The sequence below is a fragment of the Clinocottus analis genome, unplaced genomic scaffold (assembly GCF_023055335.1).
Source record: "Clinocottus analis isolate CAN_PGR_092001 unplaced genomic scaffold, fCliAna1.0.p SCAF_4, whole genome shotgun sequence".
Lineage (NCBI taxonomy): Eukaryota > Metazoa > Chordata > Actinopteri > Perciformes > Cottidae > Clinocottus > Clinocottus analis.
Window position 1 is genome coordinate 16,727,075 of NW_027176153.1, and position 16,764 is coordinate 16,743,838.

The 16,764-nt window shown below is 46.1% G+C and overlaps 1 protein-coding gene across 7 annotated transcripts in view; it reads right to left on the minus strand.

Moving 5' to 3' along the window:
• Positions 1-405: 405 nt before the first annotated feature.
• Positions 406-16,764, minus strand: part of kmt2d (lysine (K)-specific methyltransferase 2D) — a 28,233-nt gene continuing 11,874 nt past the window's right edge. For 5 of the 7 annotated variants that reach the window (XM_068598235.1, XM_068598231.1, XM_068598234.1 and 2 more), the window contains exons 28-55: positions 16,690-16,759; positions 16,276-16,514; positions 16,028-16,101; positions 15,589-15,639; positions 13,871-15,493; positions 13,597-13,776; positions 13,010-13,149; positions 11,147-12,921; positions 10,934-11,060; positions 10,557-10,638; positions 10,400-10,466; positions 10,066-10,298; positions 6,976-9,957; positions 6,732-6,881; positions 6,459-6,623; positions 6,181-6,328; positions 5,991-6,072; positions 5,721-5,893; positions 5,402-5,526; positions 5,175-5,310; positions 4,893-5,014; positions 3,373-4,789; positions 3,126-3,262; positions 1,935-2,065; positions 1,293-1,578; positions 1,025-1,098; positions 832-940; positions 406-740 (exon numbers count right to left, since the gene is read on the minus strand). In XM_068598235.1, coding sequence (XP_068454336.1) covers positions 648-740; positions 832-940; positions 1,025-1,098; positions 1,293-1,578; positions 1,935-2,065; positions 3,126-3,262; positions 3,373-4,789; positions 4,893-5,014; positions 5,175-5,310; positions 5,402-5,526; positions 5,721-5,893; positions 5,991-6,072; positions 6,181-6,328; positions 6,459-6,623; positions 6,732-6,881; positions 6,976-9,957; positions 10,066-10,298; positions 10,400-10,466; positions 10,557-10,638; positions 10,934-11,060; positions 11,147-12,921; positions 13,010-13,149; positions 13,597-13,776; positions 13,871-15,493; positions 15,589-15,639; positions 16,028-16,101; positions 16,276-16,514; positions 16,690-16,759 — 10,991 coding nt within the window. In that variant the 3' untranslated portion in view covers positions 406-647. The remainder of the gene's footprint in view (positions 741-831; positions 941-1,024; positions 1,099-1,292; positions 1,579-1,934; positions 2,066-3,125; positions 3,263-3,372; positions 4,790-4,892; positions 5,015-5,174; positions 5,311-5,401; positions 5,527-5,720; positions 5,894-5,990; positions 6,073-6,180; positions 6,329-6,458; positions 6,624-6,731; positions 6,882-6,975; positions 9,958-10,065; positions 10,299-10,399; positions 10,467-10,556; positions 10,639-10,933; positions 11,061-11,146; positions 12,922-13,009; positions 13,150-13,596; positions 13,777-13,870; positions 15,494-15,588; positions 15,640-16,027; positions 16,102-16,275; positions 16,515-16,689; positions 16,760-16,764) is intronic. The other 2 variants (XM_068598233.1, XM_068598232.1) reach the window with 2 other exon arrangements.

The following is a 16,764-nucleotide window of genomic DNA, read 5'->3' on the forward strand; positions in this document are numbered from 1 at the left end:
TATATTAACTTACATCTTTCTTTTTTTTTTCTCCATCGATCACATGTAGTTCTTACAAAGAGCCACATCAAGATTGTCTAGCTAGCCAATATCCGTGTTGTCTTCATTGATGACTTGATGGGGAAAGTGCCTTTTCTGGGGGATGAGGGGGAGGTGTGGTCAGGTGGGACAGGAAATAGGTCCGACTTCAAACATAAAAATGCATCATTAGTTCATTCTTAGTATTTTAAAATGGCTTTTTGTCGAAGCTCCAGGTGAGCTCTGCACTACGTGTATCAGTATCAGAGGGTCAGAATCATTTGGTAGATGTTGAGGATTGTTTTCCAGCCACTGTGAGATTATTGAAAACAGTCGAGGAGGAGAAGGGTTTTGGCTGAGGAAAAGGTGATTTCACTAGTCCAAACATGAGTTAGTCCCCACCATCACGCTGCTGTTGATGGAGGTGGGCAGTTGCTTTTATTGATTAATGCTTTTCAAACCTTTGGCTACAGGTGTCAACGCTTTAGTCTTTCAACGACCGAGGCCAGCTTTCCTCTACAACTTTCACAACAGCTTATGCACTGGCTATGGAGGATTCAAAGGCTTTGGCGCAGGAGTGTTCTGGCACCAGTGAGAGGGGAAGTTTCCATTTTGTCGTCTTCTTCTGGTTAGTTCATCCACTTTCGGCAATTCCAGGCCCCACAATGGCAAGGGATCTTGTGTTGATCGTCCTCGAAATCAAACTGGTAGTCGTACGTCAGCTGAAAGTAAGAAATAAAGAAAGTTAATGATAAAAAATGAAATCTATGTGAGAGAGACTTGAGTGGTTGTTGGCTTTCTAATGCACTGCACCTCTTCTCCCTTGGGGATCCTGCGGCTGGAAATGATGATGATCTTGTCTTCTTTGTCAAATGTTACAACTTCTGCTACACAGTTTGGCGCACAGGAGTGGTTGGCGTAGCTGGCAAGAAGAAATACAAAATAAATTAAATTCAATATACGAGATTCAAGGGTTTGAGCCAACCAATCACAAATCCACACTTACCGAGCTGGGCCTCCAGTCAGAGTGGCATCAATCACCTGCTCATTGTTTATGCGGAACATGTAGATCCCCCGGTTCTAAGTTAGAAGAAAGAAAAAGAGAATTAAAAAAAAGGTCAATACACATTTTCAAAATCCCAATTTAAAAAAAAAAAACAATTCTAAACTCCAGGTTTAGCAAATTTGTCTTTTCCCCCCTTTTCGTTCATTCCTTTAACCCAGATTAATGTTTTTGAACTTTGCATTCAAGTGCCAGTGTTCAATAAACATACCTGAAACTCGTAGATCTTCTCACGGCGGTTGGCCACTTCGTTGCGTATCACAGTGCCGATGTATTCAATAACCATGGTGTGCTTCTCCAGATCCTTAGCAGCGTACAGACCCAAGCCCTGAATGCGTGATCGTGCCAGATAGACGTTATTCTTCCACTCGGTCTTCAGCCGCCGATACTGGGACGACTTGGAGTGGACAAACTGCTTGCTGTATGGTGTGTTGAGCTCTCCAGTGAAGGTGCTCTGGTAGGCCTTTGACACGCTGGTGCTATTTAGCGTATGCGGCCTATAGACAAACAAACAGAACATGTTAGTTGGCATCCAGTTATTTTGTAAAAGTGACGACTGTGAAACAACTTATTTGTTTAGAAAGGTGTGCCTTGGGCCACAACACATGACTGCATCCGTCTGAAAATCACTCATCAAGCACGACAAAGGAATACGTTGCCAGCTGGAAGCCAAACTTTTAAAATGAGTGAAATATATAAGCAAAGCATAGCGATAAAGCAAGGAATAGCTTTTATACATTATCTTTATAACGCATTATTGAGATGTTGTACAAAAGTAGTTAACAATAAGAAACAAGAAGTTAATGGTAGTCATAAGGCTTGTTGATTTAATTTGAAAGTAATGCTGCTTTACCTCTTGCACTGTGTGGGGACTTTAGGTTCAGAGCGAGCCGAGCCAGACGGATTGATCATAAGAGGGAGCTCCATTAGAGGGTGCCGGCCATATCGGAACAGGTAGTTCTGGCAGTTCTCTACTCCAGGCAACTAAAACAAACCAGAAATCAGTTAATCAAGCACTTTGATTTATTGACCTGTGAGCTGCAATGGTTCTCTTGTCAGACAGGAAATTATACAGGAACCTTCATCAGACCCAAAATTAAAGTCTAAGAGATGCACCGATCGATCGCAGCAGTCAGTCTTCATATTTAATTTTTTTGCCAATCAAACTTCACAAACGTGTACCACCAACACATACTAGGTTTGCGTCGGCAAAGCATGGCACAGAAAGGAACATTAAAGTCTAACAGTGTGGAAAGTTAGCAATTTGGCACAACCACCTGCCAAAACATTTGGAACAAACTTATTCAGACACTTATATAATGACGCTAACAGCTAAAGTTAACAATGTTTACATTGACTTGCAATGCTTTCCAGCTAATAAAAAATAATAATAATTGTATCAGGAAAATATAATCTTGTAAATCTCTGACAGTGATGTTTTCCCAAAATGTAAAATATACAGAGAGGGAATTAAGACCTTTCTTACAAAAGCAAACAAATACAAAAAAATCTAAATGCAAGATGAATTATTAAAGCATTTAAATAAAAATACAATGCATTTCCTAATCATTTGAATAAAAAAAATAAAAAAATAAAAAAATAGGAAAAGAAATCCCAATACAAGAAATTATTCATCCTTTAACTTTTTTTTTTCGTCAACAGTCCCGAAGTTGCTTTTAACCAACAAGAAAATCTAAATGTTTTCAGGACTGTATAAAAAAATCCAACAGAACTAGAACAAATGCAATTGGTTGGGCCAATGACGGTTTACCAGACTAAAGCAAACACCACAAGCGATCAGCTAACTTTTTTAGCTTTGCCAAATCCGTTAAAGGTTTGAAATACTGCCAATTGAAAAGTTTTCTTAAAAATGAGCAGATTTACCTCTAATAATGTTTGACCATCTGGTCACTAATTCACAAGGTGACTATTAAGAAGGCGATGTCAACCAATAGTATGTGTGAATCTTGACTTGCAAAGGGCTAAAATAACAATTGGGAGACAAAGACTAAATAGGAAGCATGGTCCTGCTGCATATTCTTACCGACTCAGTGATACGCATGACTGCATGGACTGTGAGGCCGTACATCTCCTCTCCCTTGACATGTTCAGTGAACAGCTTCAGCATGGATGAGTCATCTCTGAGTTTAGCCACCTGCTGAACCACCCGTTCCCAGATCCCTAGAGACAACAGGTGGTAAATCAAAAGTTAACAGAATTATTTCAAGTGGAAAAATACAACACAGAAAAAATTATGCAATATGAAGTGGGAGCAATGTATGAGTTCTTACCCTCTGGAGTAGCGTCCCGATACTGCAACTCCTCCATGCCATGCTCCAGAACACGCACCTCAAACAGGGGACGACCGTCATCCTCGTTGATGCGACAGCGGTAGCGGCATCGCTTGTTGGGCACGCGCGTGCTCCAGTAGATGCGTGTGGCCTCGTAGCCAACAGGGAAAATGGCAGTGGGCGAGTGGAAGTTGGCCATCTGGGATGGTAGCAACTGACCAACAGCATGAAAAATGAGACCGCCTACACGGAACAAGTGGATACGATCACTTCGCTGTAAAATGCTGGCAATCTGCTTCACCTCATCACGCTCAATGTAGACGCGCCGTAAAACAGCAAACATGCTCAGTTCGTCCTCACTCGGGCCCTTCAGCTTATGCTGAGTGCACAACATGGTCTTGTCCTTGAAGAACATGCAGCGTGCCCGGATGGCACACGCAAAGTGGTAGACATTTGGGCAGCGAATTCTGTTACAGCTGTTAGTGGCGCCTGTTTTCTGACAGCAAGCGCAAAGAGTTCTCAATCCACGACGCAGGGCTACCTCCACATTGATGAGGGCACCCCCCTGCGTCTCATACACCTCTGTGGACCACAGAGCGCAGTTGAGGTGCACCCACAAGTCCACATCAATGTTAAGCAACCGGGCAGGCCCATCAGTTGATCCATCACCTTCCTCGTGGCAGAAGCAGCATTTACGTTTATCCCGAGGCAGCCTGTCTGGTCGAAGAGTGATGCGCAGGCGTTCCATTAGCTCAGACACCTCACGGCTGCTCTCTTTCTTAGACCCACCCTTGCGTATTGTAATGACAATCTGAAGACGCTTCCAGCGAATCCCCTTCCATTTTTTCACTTTGGGATGCATCACCTCCTCATCGGGGGAGAGAGGCCTGCGCTGCTTGACAGCCTTCGGCGACAACTCCATGTTGTTCGGAGAATCTTGAGGAGGTGGAGCTGAATCAGCGCCCAAGTCCTCCTCCTTGATAGCAGGACCCAGAATGACTTCAGTTGGATCAGTAGTAACAGAAGGATCTGGAATGTCGGAGGCAGTTTCTGGATCAGTGACCGACTCTGGAAGAGCAACTTCAGACTCTGTGACATCAGTTGGAGGAGCAGCAGCTTCAGACTCTGTGACATCAGTTGGTGGAGCAGCATCAATAGTGGGACCATCGTCCTGCTCAGTCTCAGTCTTGATCTGGACAATGGTGGGACTGATTGGAGGCGGGGATGGAGAAGCTGACTTTTTGCAAGGTTCAGCTTCACTAGTGGGAACTGAGACTGATGGGGGAGGACACGGAGGGGATGGTGATGGTGGTGGAGATTCTTCCACTAGTATAGCAGGAAGGTGGCGCACATCCAAGTCATTTACTTTGGTAGTGTAACAGTGCTGGGCCGGTTGGTCTTCTTTTTCTTGGAATTCCTAGGAGAAAAATTGACATATGATATATACAACTTTCAAGAAATATATAATGCACAACATGAGAAAAAAAAGAACAATAATTCTAACGGTTCTCAAGACTGACCTGTTTAATAAGTGCCAGTATGTCCACTTGTTTCTTCAATGTACAGCCTGGTAGAGACACATCAAACTGCCTCAGCCAGTCATCCTGACTTGGTGAAGCACTGTCCTTTGTACACAGAGCCCCTAGAAAACACGACAACCCTAATATATTAGACTTTGTGTTAATTTAAAATTTAAAAAAAAAAAAAAAATGCATTCATGTACACGCATAACTTGTTGTTGTGATGGTCCTGACCCTGTGAGACGACAGGACAAGCCAAAAAAATAATCTCTAAATGCATACCTGACTGGTCAGGTCCTTTCCCAGGCCCATCCACAACAGGCATGTCAGAGTTTTGAGGAGGGAAAGTCACCTCATAAGAACCTGGCATTCTGATATTTAGCAGCTGGGCCATGGCCATCATGACATGGTTCAATTTCTGTAAAATAAGTTAAATTCATATTTAATTTAAGGCATAGTTAACAGAAACTTTAAACAGGGTGCAATTATGTCATATAATGGCCAAGTACCTTCGCTGCAGCAGATGACAATGTGAATGTAACAGACACTTCGTTGTTTTTGGCCTTGTCCCAATGGTTAGATGTGGAAACAACCTTGCCATCAGCTGCTTCAAAAGGTTTGTTTTCTGGGAATGCTACAAAAGAAAAAAGTGTAGATAATGTTTTTGCATTTTAGCTGGCAATAATAATAATAATAATAATAATAATAATAATATAAATGGATGTAGAAAGTAACATTATTTGAACAATAAATCATAATGTACCACATTCAGGAAGGATTTCCACACACAGAAACACATTTGAAGAATTACAGAATGTTGTACAATACCTGGGATGGCAGTGCGAGGTATAAGGGGGATGATGGGGGATATTGCTCTCTCTGTCTCCTCCTCTTTAGGCTCCCGTAATTGAGGGAAACGTGGCGTTTCATCCCCAACCGTACTTTCAGGGGATGATGCTGGGATGATGCTTTCTGGGGCATCCTCATCATCACTCTCCATCCTGTTAGAAAGACAAAACATACATTTATAGGCAGTAAGTAATATAAAATCCATGTATTGTGGTGGACAAAGAACTCAAGAGAATCGCCATATTGTACCTGATGTCCTCATTCTGGTTATGTGGAGGGGTGGGGAGAGCTGCTAGAATGTCTACACTCTTCACCTCATCTTTAACAGAATCTACAGGAGAAATTATAGAGTATTAAGAACCCGATCACAGTACAATTGCATATCAGATTCAATATTCATGAATAACGTTCATTTTATGCCAAATCCCTCATTGTTTACCCATTGGCTCTGCTGCTGGTTCTGTGTCTTTCTGACCCTCAGACAGCTCCTCTCCAGGAGTCACGCCATTCAGCAGCTTGTGCTGTACTGAAGGTGGAGGAGTGGGTGGCAGGGAGGATGGGGGCGTTGGTGGGTTGCTGAGGTTACTCTGTAAAGGGCACAAAACACTATCTTCATTAACCATCCTTGGTTTTGTAAGACTTTGTTCCTGAAGTTGTATTATTTGTTTTCTAAAGTCACAGCCTGCATCAGCATGTTGCAGCTTTTTTTTTTTATACCTTTGTGAGTAACTGAGAATAGTAGTCTGGGATATTGTCCAGCACTGCATTTCCAAAGGATCCTTTGAGCTGGGCTTTGCCATTGGCTGGGCTGCTTCCAAAAGGGGCAAACAGATCCAGACTGGCAGTGATTGAAGGCTCCATCAAGGGCAGCAGAGACAGACCCTAGAGGGTAAATGTCCATTAGTTTACCAGATGTGGAATCACTCTTCAAAACATAGATGCCAAAAAAAAACAAAAAAGACTGGAAAGTAATTTTTACTATCCTTTTACCTGTTTGAGTTGCTTTATCAGTGCTTCAGCACTTTTTCCAACTTCTTCCTTCTTATTCTTTTTCCGTGCGTTAGGTCCTCTGTCTCCAGCTGCTTTATTAGAGCGCTTTGGCTTTTGTGCAGGAGCCCTTTTTGTTATGGACTGTAAATCCTGTAAGGGTCAAGAAAAGGAATGAGAGGTTCTTTAATCACATGCAGCAACATAACGAGAGCAAAGAGAATGAATGAACGAAAGAAAAACATACCTCCATATTTCTTGGAGTCCCTTGAAGTTTTTGCTCCAGCATTGCGAGTTTGCTGTTAATGTGGCCATTGATCTCATTGTGGATGCCTTCTGAAGGCCTCTGAGCTCCAAGCTGAAGGTTCTTGGTTCTCAAGAGTTTCTGTAATAGTTGCTGTCCTGTCTCGGATCGAAGGCCTTGAGTCCCAGGATCTCCAGGCATGTTTCCAGCATTAATAAAGCTAGTGTTGTTTCCAGAAGTGACTGCCTCACCTGTTACTTCTCGCTTTATAGCCCCAGGATGAGCCTCTGGTGCACCATCACATTGAAACTCTCTTGGTTCCTGTTTAATGTTCTGTAAAGTCATCTTGCATAGCTCCCCTACTATAGGGCCATGTTGTGTGTGAGGACCATTGTTCTCTGTGACCTGCTGCAACTGCTGATGAACATGTATGCCTTTCTGTGGACCATTGGGGATAACTGAGGCCAAGTGAGATGTTTCATTGCTTGATGTCTGGGCTTCTACTTTAAGTCCAGGACAATCAAGTGGACTCTTTGCTCCAGGTGACCTGAGTGGAGAGGCCTTGACATGGCTGTACGGACTCCCCCTTCCAGCCCTGCTGTCAGCTATAGAAGGTGAGGAGACATGGGATGAATGAGGTGATGCCGGGTGGACCGGGCTTATGCCAAAGGGACCTCTTGGAGAATAGGCATGTGATGGAGATCCCTGCATGCGGCTTGCTGCAGCTGCCATTAGTGCTTGCTGGTTCTGGTTGGGAGTGGGTGGACGCATACCCATAGCTTGATTAAATGCATGTCCCGGAGAATTGGCTATTGGCTGGCGTGGAGATGTTGGCCGTACCATCCGGCCCTGGTCCATGGGGGAAGGTGGCACTGGTACCTGGCCTCTCATAATATGTTGCTGCATCATCTCCCCTACTTGTGGCTGTTGCTGCCCAGGGACCATCATCCCCTGTTGCATCTGTGGAGCAACACCAGGTTGTTGACCTAACATGCCTGATTGTTGCTGTGTGCCCACTGCTCCTGGCTTTCCCATGGCTCCATATGGCATCTGCTGTACAACCTGTGGCATCTGTCCTGGTGGCATATGGGGCCTCAACTGACTTTGCTGGCCTTGACCCATAGACATCCGCAGCATCTGTCCCTGTTGAAGCTGCCTCTGGGCAATCATGGCTTGGATGTGCTGTATCTGCTGGTTTGGGGGAAGATTGCGGAGCTGAGGATTCTGAGCAATAATAGCCTGGATGTTTATTGGGGTGCGGATCTGTCCAGGTGGAGCCACAGGCCTTTGTGCCATCATCCCTTGCTGCTGGGCTCTCATCATGCCCATCATGGCCTGTTGTTTTTGTTGCTGGGCCATGAGGACTTGTTGTGGGTTATGACTCATCACAACAGGCTGTGGCTGTCCAGGATGGTTCTGGCTTATGATCTGCTGTTGGATGTTGGGATCTTGTGACTGCTGCATGGCATTTTGCACAGTTTGTTGCTGCTGCTGCTGCTGCTGCTGTAGTTGTTGCTGCTGCTGCTGCTGAGCTAAGAAATCAATTGGTTTCCTTTCCTCTTTAACAGTCATCAAAATGGGCTTGTCAACACTGAGGGAACCTTGCCTCTGGAGAGTGAGCGGAATTTGTTGCTGATGTTGAAGCACACCAGTTTGTTGGTTTCCAACCAAACCTGTTTGAGGCTCAGGTACAGATTGAGGATTTGACTGCTGCTGCTGGGCCATATAAACCTGGTTTTGATGCTGCTGTTGTAACTGCTGTCTTGCCAAATCAGTTTGGTGATCATTTGTAGTGCCTAGTTGGGATATCTGATTGGGAGTGGAGGGTCCACTGTGCTGCGGTGGCGTTCTTGAGTCAGGGCTGAGGATCCCACCCTCTTTGGGGCCTGAGTTTGAGTTTTGGTTGTCTGTAGCTCCCTGTGGCTGTGGTGTGATACTTCCTGCTGAAGGCGAGGAGCCCATCTGTGGGGTAGAGGGCTGTGAGAGTACTCCTTGCTCTTGGTTGGATTGGCTGATCAACTGGGTTTGTTGCCTTTGCTGTGCAATCTGCTGCTGCTGAAGGTGGGCCAAATTTGCAACATTTTGCTGATGCTGTTGCTGAGATGCAAGCATGCGTTGGGCCAGAATGTTCTGTTGTTGTGGAGTCAATTGGGCCTGGGGACCCCTGAGGCCAGGGTGGCCAGGAGATCCAACCATTCCCTGCTGGCCCATCATAAGCTGGGGCCTCTGTTGCTGTGAAGGTGCAACTGTTGGATTCCCCATAATTCCTGGTTGAACTGCCATCATGGCTTGACCATGATTAATAGGCTGGCCTCCAGCAAGGTTCTGTGACAGTGGAGCCACAGACTGGCCTCCAACCATTCCTTGTGGAACCTGCACCATGCTCTGCTGATTGGGCTGGTTGGCCAGTATTGCCTGTTGCGTGTTTGCTTGTTGTTGGCCCATAAGTGGGTTCCCCATCATACTGGATGGTGGCTGAGCAATTAAGCCAGACTGTTGATTTGGGTGTGGCATTGTTTGCTGGCCCATCATCACCTGCTGTTGTTGTTGTTGTTGCTGCTGCTGCTGGAGCTTTGCCATCTGCATCCTATGTTGAAGCTGTCTTTCTTGAAGAAGCCTGGGGTCTGCACCTTGCATTACAGGCCCCTGTGGGAAGAATCCTGTTGGAGGACCAGGTGGACCTGGGGTTCTGGGGGGCCTGGCTACAAGAGCAGCAGGAAGCTGAGGTTGGGCTCCACCAATAAAGGGCTGCCCTTGGGGCATCCTGACAGGCATTCCGCTTTGTGGCATCACACCAGGGTGCTGGGCCATTACTGGTGTTCCCTGTTGGCCCATCATCATCTGGCCAGGCATCTTGGGAAACATGTGAGGAGAGGCCCCCTGTGCATGACCCGGGGGGAGAATACCTGAGCTTTGCTGATGCTGCTGCTGTTTGCTTCTGTACTCTGCAATGAGATTAGTGTGCTCCTTCTGCTGCTTCCGTACCTGGAAGACAATAATTATCAACAGATATTCGTTTGTTTATCAAGTGCCTTTACTTTGGACCATTTTATTTATTTATTTATCTTTATTAGATTCTTAAAATCTACACACCTGGTCAAGCTGTTTCTGAATTTTACTCTGCTCTTCTGTTACCAACTTCAGTTTCTCTGCATCCGTCTCAGCAAACTCCCTTCCAGCTTTCTTGGCGGTGCGTTGCTTAGCACACAGTGCCTTGCGTGATTTGCGGTGAACTCCAATCTGTTCCTCCAAAAATTTCAACTGCATTTGGAGTAACTGCTGAGTGTGAAGAAGCCATTCTTCATATTGGTGCTGTTCTGCATCATCTGTAAAAGAAGAGAATAACTTAAAACAATAAAAAAGTATGGGGACAGAAATATTGTTTTTTAATACATGTTTAACAAGAGGGAGGATTGGTAAAACATACTGATGATTCCTTGCACAAACTGGGGAGGGTTGGGTCTCGACTGGGTGGGATCACTTGTTTCTCCCTCCTAAAAACAAAAATACATATTTTTAATTCATTAGCTACATAAGAAAAAATTAAAGTAAACCAATAAATTCTGACAAGCAAGACAGTATACCTTTGGAGGTCCAGTTGCAAGTTGACCTGGATCTGTGCCCGGGGCAGAGGCCAGCCTCTGAGCAAGCAGAGAAACTTGTTGCCTAAAGAGAAAGAAAATCATAAAATGTATTATGATATGGTCAGCCTACTGAACCATGATGTGTTGATGGTTGACATGATGGGTGTCTTGTGATGCTATTAAATTAGGCAGTTGAACAACATGTCTAACATACACTTCTTAAAAAATATTCTTAACATTTGCCGCAGCAAACAGTTGTACCAGTAATAGAGATGTTCTGATGTTTATGTAGCTCCTTTAAAACTGTTGGATGAAAACACAATTACCTAACTCAAATGTCCAACTAATGTATAAAAGCTTCACACAAGAAGAAATACCTGTTTATGCCAGAAGGAACAGCCGCCATTGGATCCTGTGCCAACACTCTCTTGATACCCTTAAGTGCCACCATCTTTGCCTTGGCAATGGGATCCATGATGTCCTCAGCAGCAAATTTGTCTAAATCTGCAATAAAAGAGTAAGACAAAGTTTGTTGCCATAGTACACAAAGAACATCATGAGTGATGACGTTGACAAGCCCCAACACTTACCTTTATCTGGAAAGAAGTTGTTGGCCAGAGGTGGTTTTATCAATGGCTGCGACTGTGGTTGATGACTGACACCTGCATGAATCCCTGGCTGACCCATCCTCACCATGGCTTGCTGCTGGGCCATATTCATGTGAGGTGGAGGTGCCATTCCAGGTCCCATAAGCCTTTGCTGCTGCTGTTGTTGCAACATGTGTGGCGCACGGGGTACAATCCCTGCCTGAGCCATCATTGCTTGGGGTGGTGGACGATGGTGGTGTGGCAGCATTATCTGTCCGGGTGCCTGTGGGTTAGGCTGTTGATTTGATAGGCCAGGGAAATGGGGTGCCATGCCTCCCTGGTGGAGGGAACTGAGCTGTTGCTGTTGTTGCTGCTTTTGTAGTTCCTTCTTCTCATGCTCCAGAAGATCTTGTATTAGAAGGGGCAGTTCACCATCTAATGAGCTCTCTACCTTCGCCAAATCTACAGCAAGAGAGTGCTGTTCCTCTACATCGGGCAGCCCCAGTGGATCATCACCAATATCTGCATGTGGCGCAGCTGGAGGAAAATTAGCTTGGCCTGGGAGGGGGTATGGAAGTCCCCCCAATCGAACAGAACTGAGTGAAGCAGACTGGTTTTCTGGTTGTGCAGACTTGACTGATGGTGTGGTCCCACCAAGAAGCATCGACACAGCCTCTCCGATTTCATCTTTCACCACAGTATGTCCTGGATGCAGCTGAGGGGTCAGACTTCTGTCCTCTACTTTTACCTTGGCGGTATCAACAGTGTCTGCAGAGAGCGGCAGTTGCGTAGCAGACCCCCGTGCAATAGAAGGAGCTGATATGAGAGACTTCTGCCCTGGCTCCACCATGGCTTTTCCTTCTACTTTAACAAGTGCAGATCCAGAGGAAGATGACGGTGCTTCACTTTCTGCTTCCACCAACCGCAGCTGGTCTGAGAAGACATCTTTAGGGTCTCCTTGGTCCAGTTCAGGGTCAGTGTATGCCAGCAGGTCAAACTCATCACTATTAAGCAAGTCATCTAAATGTGGATCATTGGTTTCAAGGTTGTCTAGATTCCCCAAGTCATCATCTCCTTTGTCAGGGTCCAAGTCTAAAGCCAAATCATCCTCATCCTCAACACCTCCATCCCCTGGGGCATCCCCAAGCCCTTCAAGGTCCGGCTCTGGCAGCTCCTGGCTATTTTGGGGCTGGGGCTGTGTGACTAGGCTTGGTTGTCGAAGCTGATGGTGCTCAGTGCTAGAAACGTTTGGAGTGGAAGTAATTGCCAACGGCTGCAAGTGAGGCTGTTGTGGTACTGGTCCTGTAGACTGCTGAGGCAGTAAAATAGACAGTCCACCCTGTTGTAACCCCATCTGTGGGTTGATGCCCCCTTCTGTTTGAATGCCACCAGCTTGAGCTATGGGATGTTGCTGAACATAAGGTGCTGCCATCTCTTGCTGTGGAACAAAGAGACGTGGTCTTGGCTGGGGTCCACGGGGCATAAACTGAGGTCTTAGGGAAAGCCTCTGTGCGTTGTGTCTCAATTCAATGAATTGTGGTGGGGGTCCTTGACCCATTGGCTGCATGGGCTCTCCTCCATGTCCTGGTATCATGGTGTGAGGGCTACCCATGCCTTCCATGCCCTGGATGTTGGCAGCAGGGTTGAGATTGTGCCTTATGCCCATAGCCTCCATGCCAGGCTGGGGAAACCTCCTTGGACCCGGAGGCTGGCCCTGCCACTGAGTAGGGAATGGAGGACGGGCAAACATGCCCTGAGGTCTGTTGGGCCCTGGTAGCCTGAAGGACAGAAACACATATTAACTGTGTATGGGGAACTAAGTCTTCGTACAGAACATTTGTGAATCTACTTCAATGATGTGGTTACCTTAGTGCACTTGGATCCATGATGGCAGGAGTTCCTGTAGGTGGTGGGCGACTGAGCTTGTCCTCCATGCTTCCGACAGCCATGGGCATCTTTCCTGCTACGGACGTCTGAGGTCCAGCAGTAGCAGCAGCAACACGATCCTAGTGGAAATGATAACAGGAAAAAGAGGCAAATGTAACATTCCATATATTTGTAATTTGCGTTGCAGAGTTTATTGTGCTTTACAAATTTCCCCCTTATTTATCCACACAAGCCGTCTCAGCAAGCTTCCATGCAAGTCACTTCTCTGACTATTTAGAGTTCAATGTCTTGCCTAGGGACACTTCAGCAGAAGGAGCTGAGGATCGAACAACCAACCTTTTGATTACGCCTTACTCAAAGCCAGTCACTTTGTTACTTTGACATTTAACTTGCACCAGTCCACAAAGAGTTGAAAGTACAGCCTCAACTATAAAATAGTGCACTTTAAATGAGTGCTTCAGGTTTTTCCCCACAAACTCCTTAGAACAGGCATTTGGGATTGAACACAGGTCATGCAAAGACGTCTTCCTAATTGCTACATCACACTGTTGTAAAAGTGTGTGTACCTGTGGATAAGGTGGTGGTGCTCTATGGGCTTTGTCTTGTTGAAAGGCTCCCATCTCTCCTCCAGACCAGCCAGGGGATGTATTGATAGCAGCAGCAGCAGCCGCAGCAGCCTCCTTCTCTTGTCTGATGGAATTTCTCTGCATTTGTTGTCTGATTAAGAATTCCCTTAGCCTCAGTCGCTAAAAAAAAAACAAAAAAAACAGTACAAGCTTTGATTAACAAAAGATTTAGGAGGTGCATTGCATGATTGTTCACTGGCTAATATTTAGATACCTGTCGGTGCTTCTCCAGCTCAGAAGGGCTAAGGCCTATTAATGCAGGGTCCTGCACTGCAGAAATGTCAGGCATTTCTTGAGTGCCTGGCAAAGCTGGCTGATGGGGTGTGTCTGGAGGGCGGACAGCTGATAGTTCTTGAGACCCAGATGGGGGTGGCACCCTGGAGTTGAAGCCGTCTGATTTTTGTGGCTGTTGTTGCTGAAGCTGACCCTGTAACATCTGATTCTGCTGCTGTGTTATTTGAAAACCTCCAGTGCTGGGGCTGCGGCTGAAAGTAAGAGGTGCTGACGGTTTACCAGAGAGAGGATCGCCTATGGAACTGTTAGTCGGATGTGGTGGAGGTTGCTGGTTAGGATGAGGTGAGCCTTTGTAACTTGCAGTTCCCTCTGGGGCAACAGAAGGGGGGCGAGGAGGTTTGTGGATAGTAGCAAAAGGGTCTCTAGATTGTGGCCTTGAAGGTGGCTGAGAACAAAGGTCTGGGGATTGGAAACGAGGAGCAGCAGGAGAATGGACAGAGTAGGCATCATTGGAATGGCCACCAGGAGTGTGGGGGGACTGAGAGCTGCACTGGGACTGTGGGCTGGAGGGTACACGAGGGCATAGTTCCTGTTGAGCTACAGGGTGTCTCTGAGGACCGAGAGAACAATTGTCACTTGACTGCGGCCTGGAAGTAAGGGATGGCTGAGTGTGGGGGTCAGAGAAAGGGTGGGAAGGAGACTGCCTGTAGGCTTCAGAGGGGTGGCTCGGGGAAGCTCCCGGATGGATTATCCCACCCTCCCCTTGGTGCATTCGTGGAGTCATAGGTGCCTTGAAAAAACCATCCCCAGACTCCAGCATCCCAGCAGGTGAGTCAATGGAGAGATCAGGTCTTCCAACTGCAGAGGAGCGTGGACATGGTGCATTCATGTCAGCCTTGTATTGCCCTGTGCTTGCAGGTGAGGAAGCCACTGCAGAGGGTGATGGGGATGAACCATATTCTGACCGTCCAATCCCTTGCTGGGTTCTGAAAGGGTCTCCATAGTGGGTATTGTGGGGTGGCGAGAAGATGGGTGACTCCCCAAGCCCTGTGCCTCTAGAATGAGGACTTTCTGGATGTCCAAGGGACTCCTGGGAGCCTTGCTGCGATTGTGGTAGATGGCCCTGTTGCTGCTGCAGTTGTGATCTGAAGTAGGGGTCAACCTGCTGAGCCCGTCTGGGGGTTCCAGGAGTTCCTGGTTGCATGTCAAAAGGGCCAAGACTGGCTGGCCGTCCCTGAGGAGGACCCTGTGGGCCGGAAGCGGAATAACCTGAGGAAGAGGCCTGTAAGGGGCTGGCCCCAGCATGGGAAAAGGGTGTGTTTGGGTGAGAGTGTGAATGGGGTGACTGAGGAGGAAGCTTGGCAAAGGGATCTGTCCGGATTTCAGCTGACCCCGGAGTTTTAACAGGTCCATCTGAGAAAAAGACAGAGGATGATCCTGAATCTGGAGGGAAAGGAAATGGGCTTTCTGCAGAGCTGGGCTGGGAAGAGATTGACGTAGAGCCTGAAGGTGGAGGGATCTGGAGGTGTAAACTGGGTCGTTCAGTCTTCACACGCACTCCACCTTCTGTCTTGATTGGCCTGCAGACCTGACTCTCTGCCTGCTGTGGAAAGAGGAAAGTAGAGAGAATGCATGAACAATCTGTACGACAATTCTAATGGTATTAATCAGCAAAAAGATGCTGTCGCTATGAATCACCTTCTGCGCCTTGTTGATCCTCTGTGCTGCTCGGTTATCTTTGGCCTTTTGCTACAAAAAGCATAGGAAATCATTTTAAATGTAAGATACTTCTGCATAACAAAACATATTAGTTTAGAATTAGCCATTTCTTTCATATAAGTGCAGAAATATCATAAATACATGTAGGTTCGATCAGGATAATCTTAACGGCAAATTTCTCATTGGGGTTCCAATAAGCACTACCAAAAAGACAGTTTCCTGTATTTCTGTGTAGGTATTTTTTGACTTTAAGCTTTCTGAACAGTGACAGTACCATAATCCACAAGGGACAATTCAAACACAAAACAACAAGAGCCAGGCATCATTGACTACCTTTTAGAAATCTGTGTTACAAGAGAACTGCAGGAAACGATTGTTGAGCTAATAAGAATCAAAATAAAACAATCTGAGAACCTACCAGATATGGAACCTTGTCAGCCGCTGACACCTTTCTCCAGACCTTCATGATTTGCTTACAACGACTAGCCCAGTCTGTCAAAAGGAGAAATGTGTAATAGCTGTTCAATATCTAAAAGTTATAAAAAACATTCCATTAAAAAAGGTACTAGGTTTGTTTGATCTTATTGTTATAGTATTAATATACAATACATTATATTGTTATCAGAGGTTGTACATATATTGTGATAGTATTTCTTCCACACTCACCTGGGTAGTCCGTTTTGAGAGTGGGAAAGTTGGTATTGGCATAAAGCACAGGGGAAATAGTTGAAAGTTCTGCCAGCTCCTCATCTTTCTCCCAGCGTTGGAGACTGCGTTGGTTGTAGGACAGCCCATCACCCTCTCCCTCAGTGGGGGTTTGTGGGGAGGAGGGGGTTGCTGGGGTAGTGGGAGTGGCCCAGGGGCTCTCCTCACCCCCATCTGGACTGAACACTCCTCCTCGGTCCCTGTACCCCATATTAGATGTTATTGTTTCATATCAAAGAAAGTGCTTGCATGTGTCAAGATTTTAAAAAAAAATAAGTGTGTGTATGCTTCTACATTATGATCTAGACAGCATGAGTTGTGGCGATTGTGCACACTGCAAATTATTGTAAAATCAAAATATAGTATTGGTCCTACCGCATATCAAAGAATGGTGACTGATTGAGGCCAGGAAAAGCATCCATCATTCCAGCTGAGGGCAGAGACCCTGGT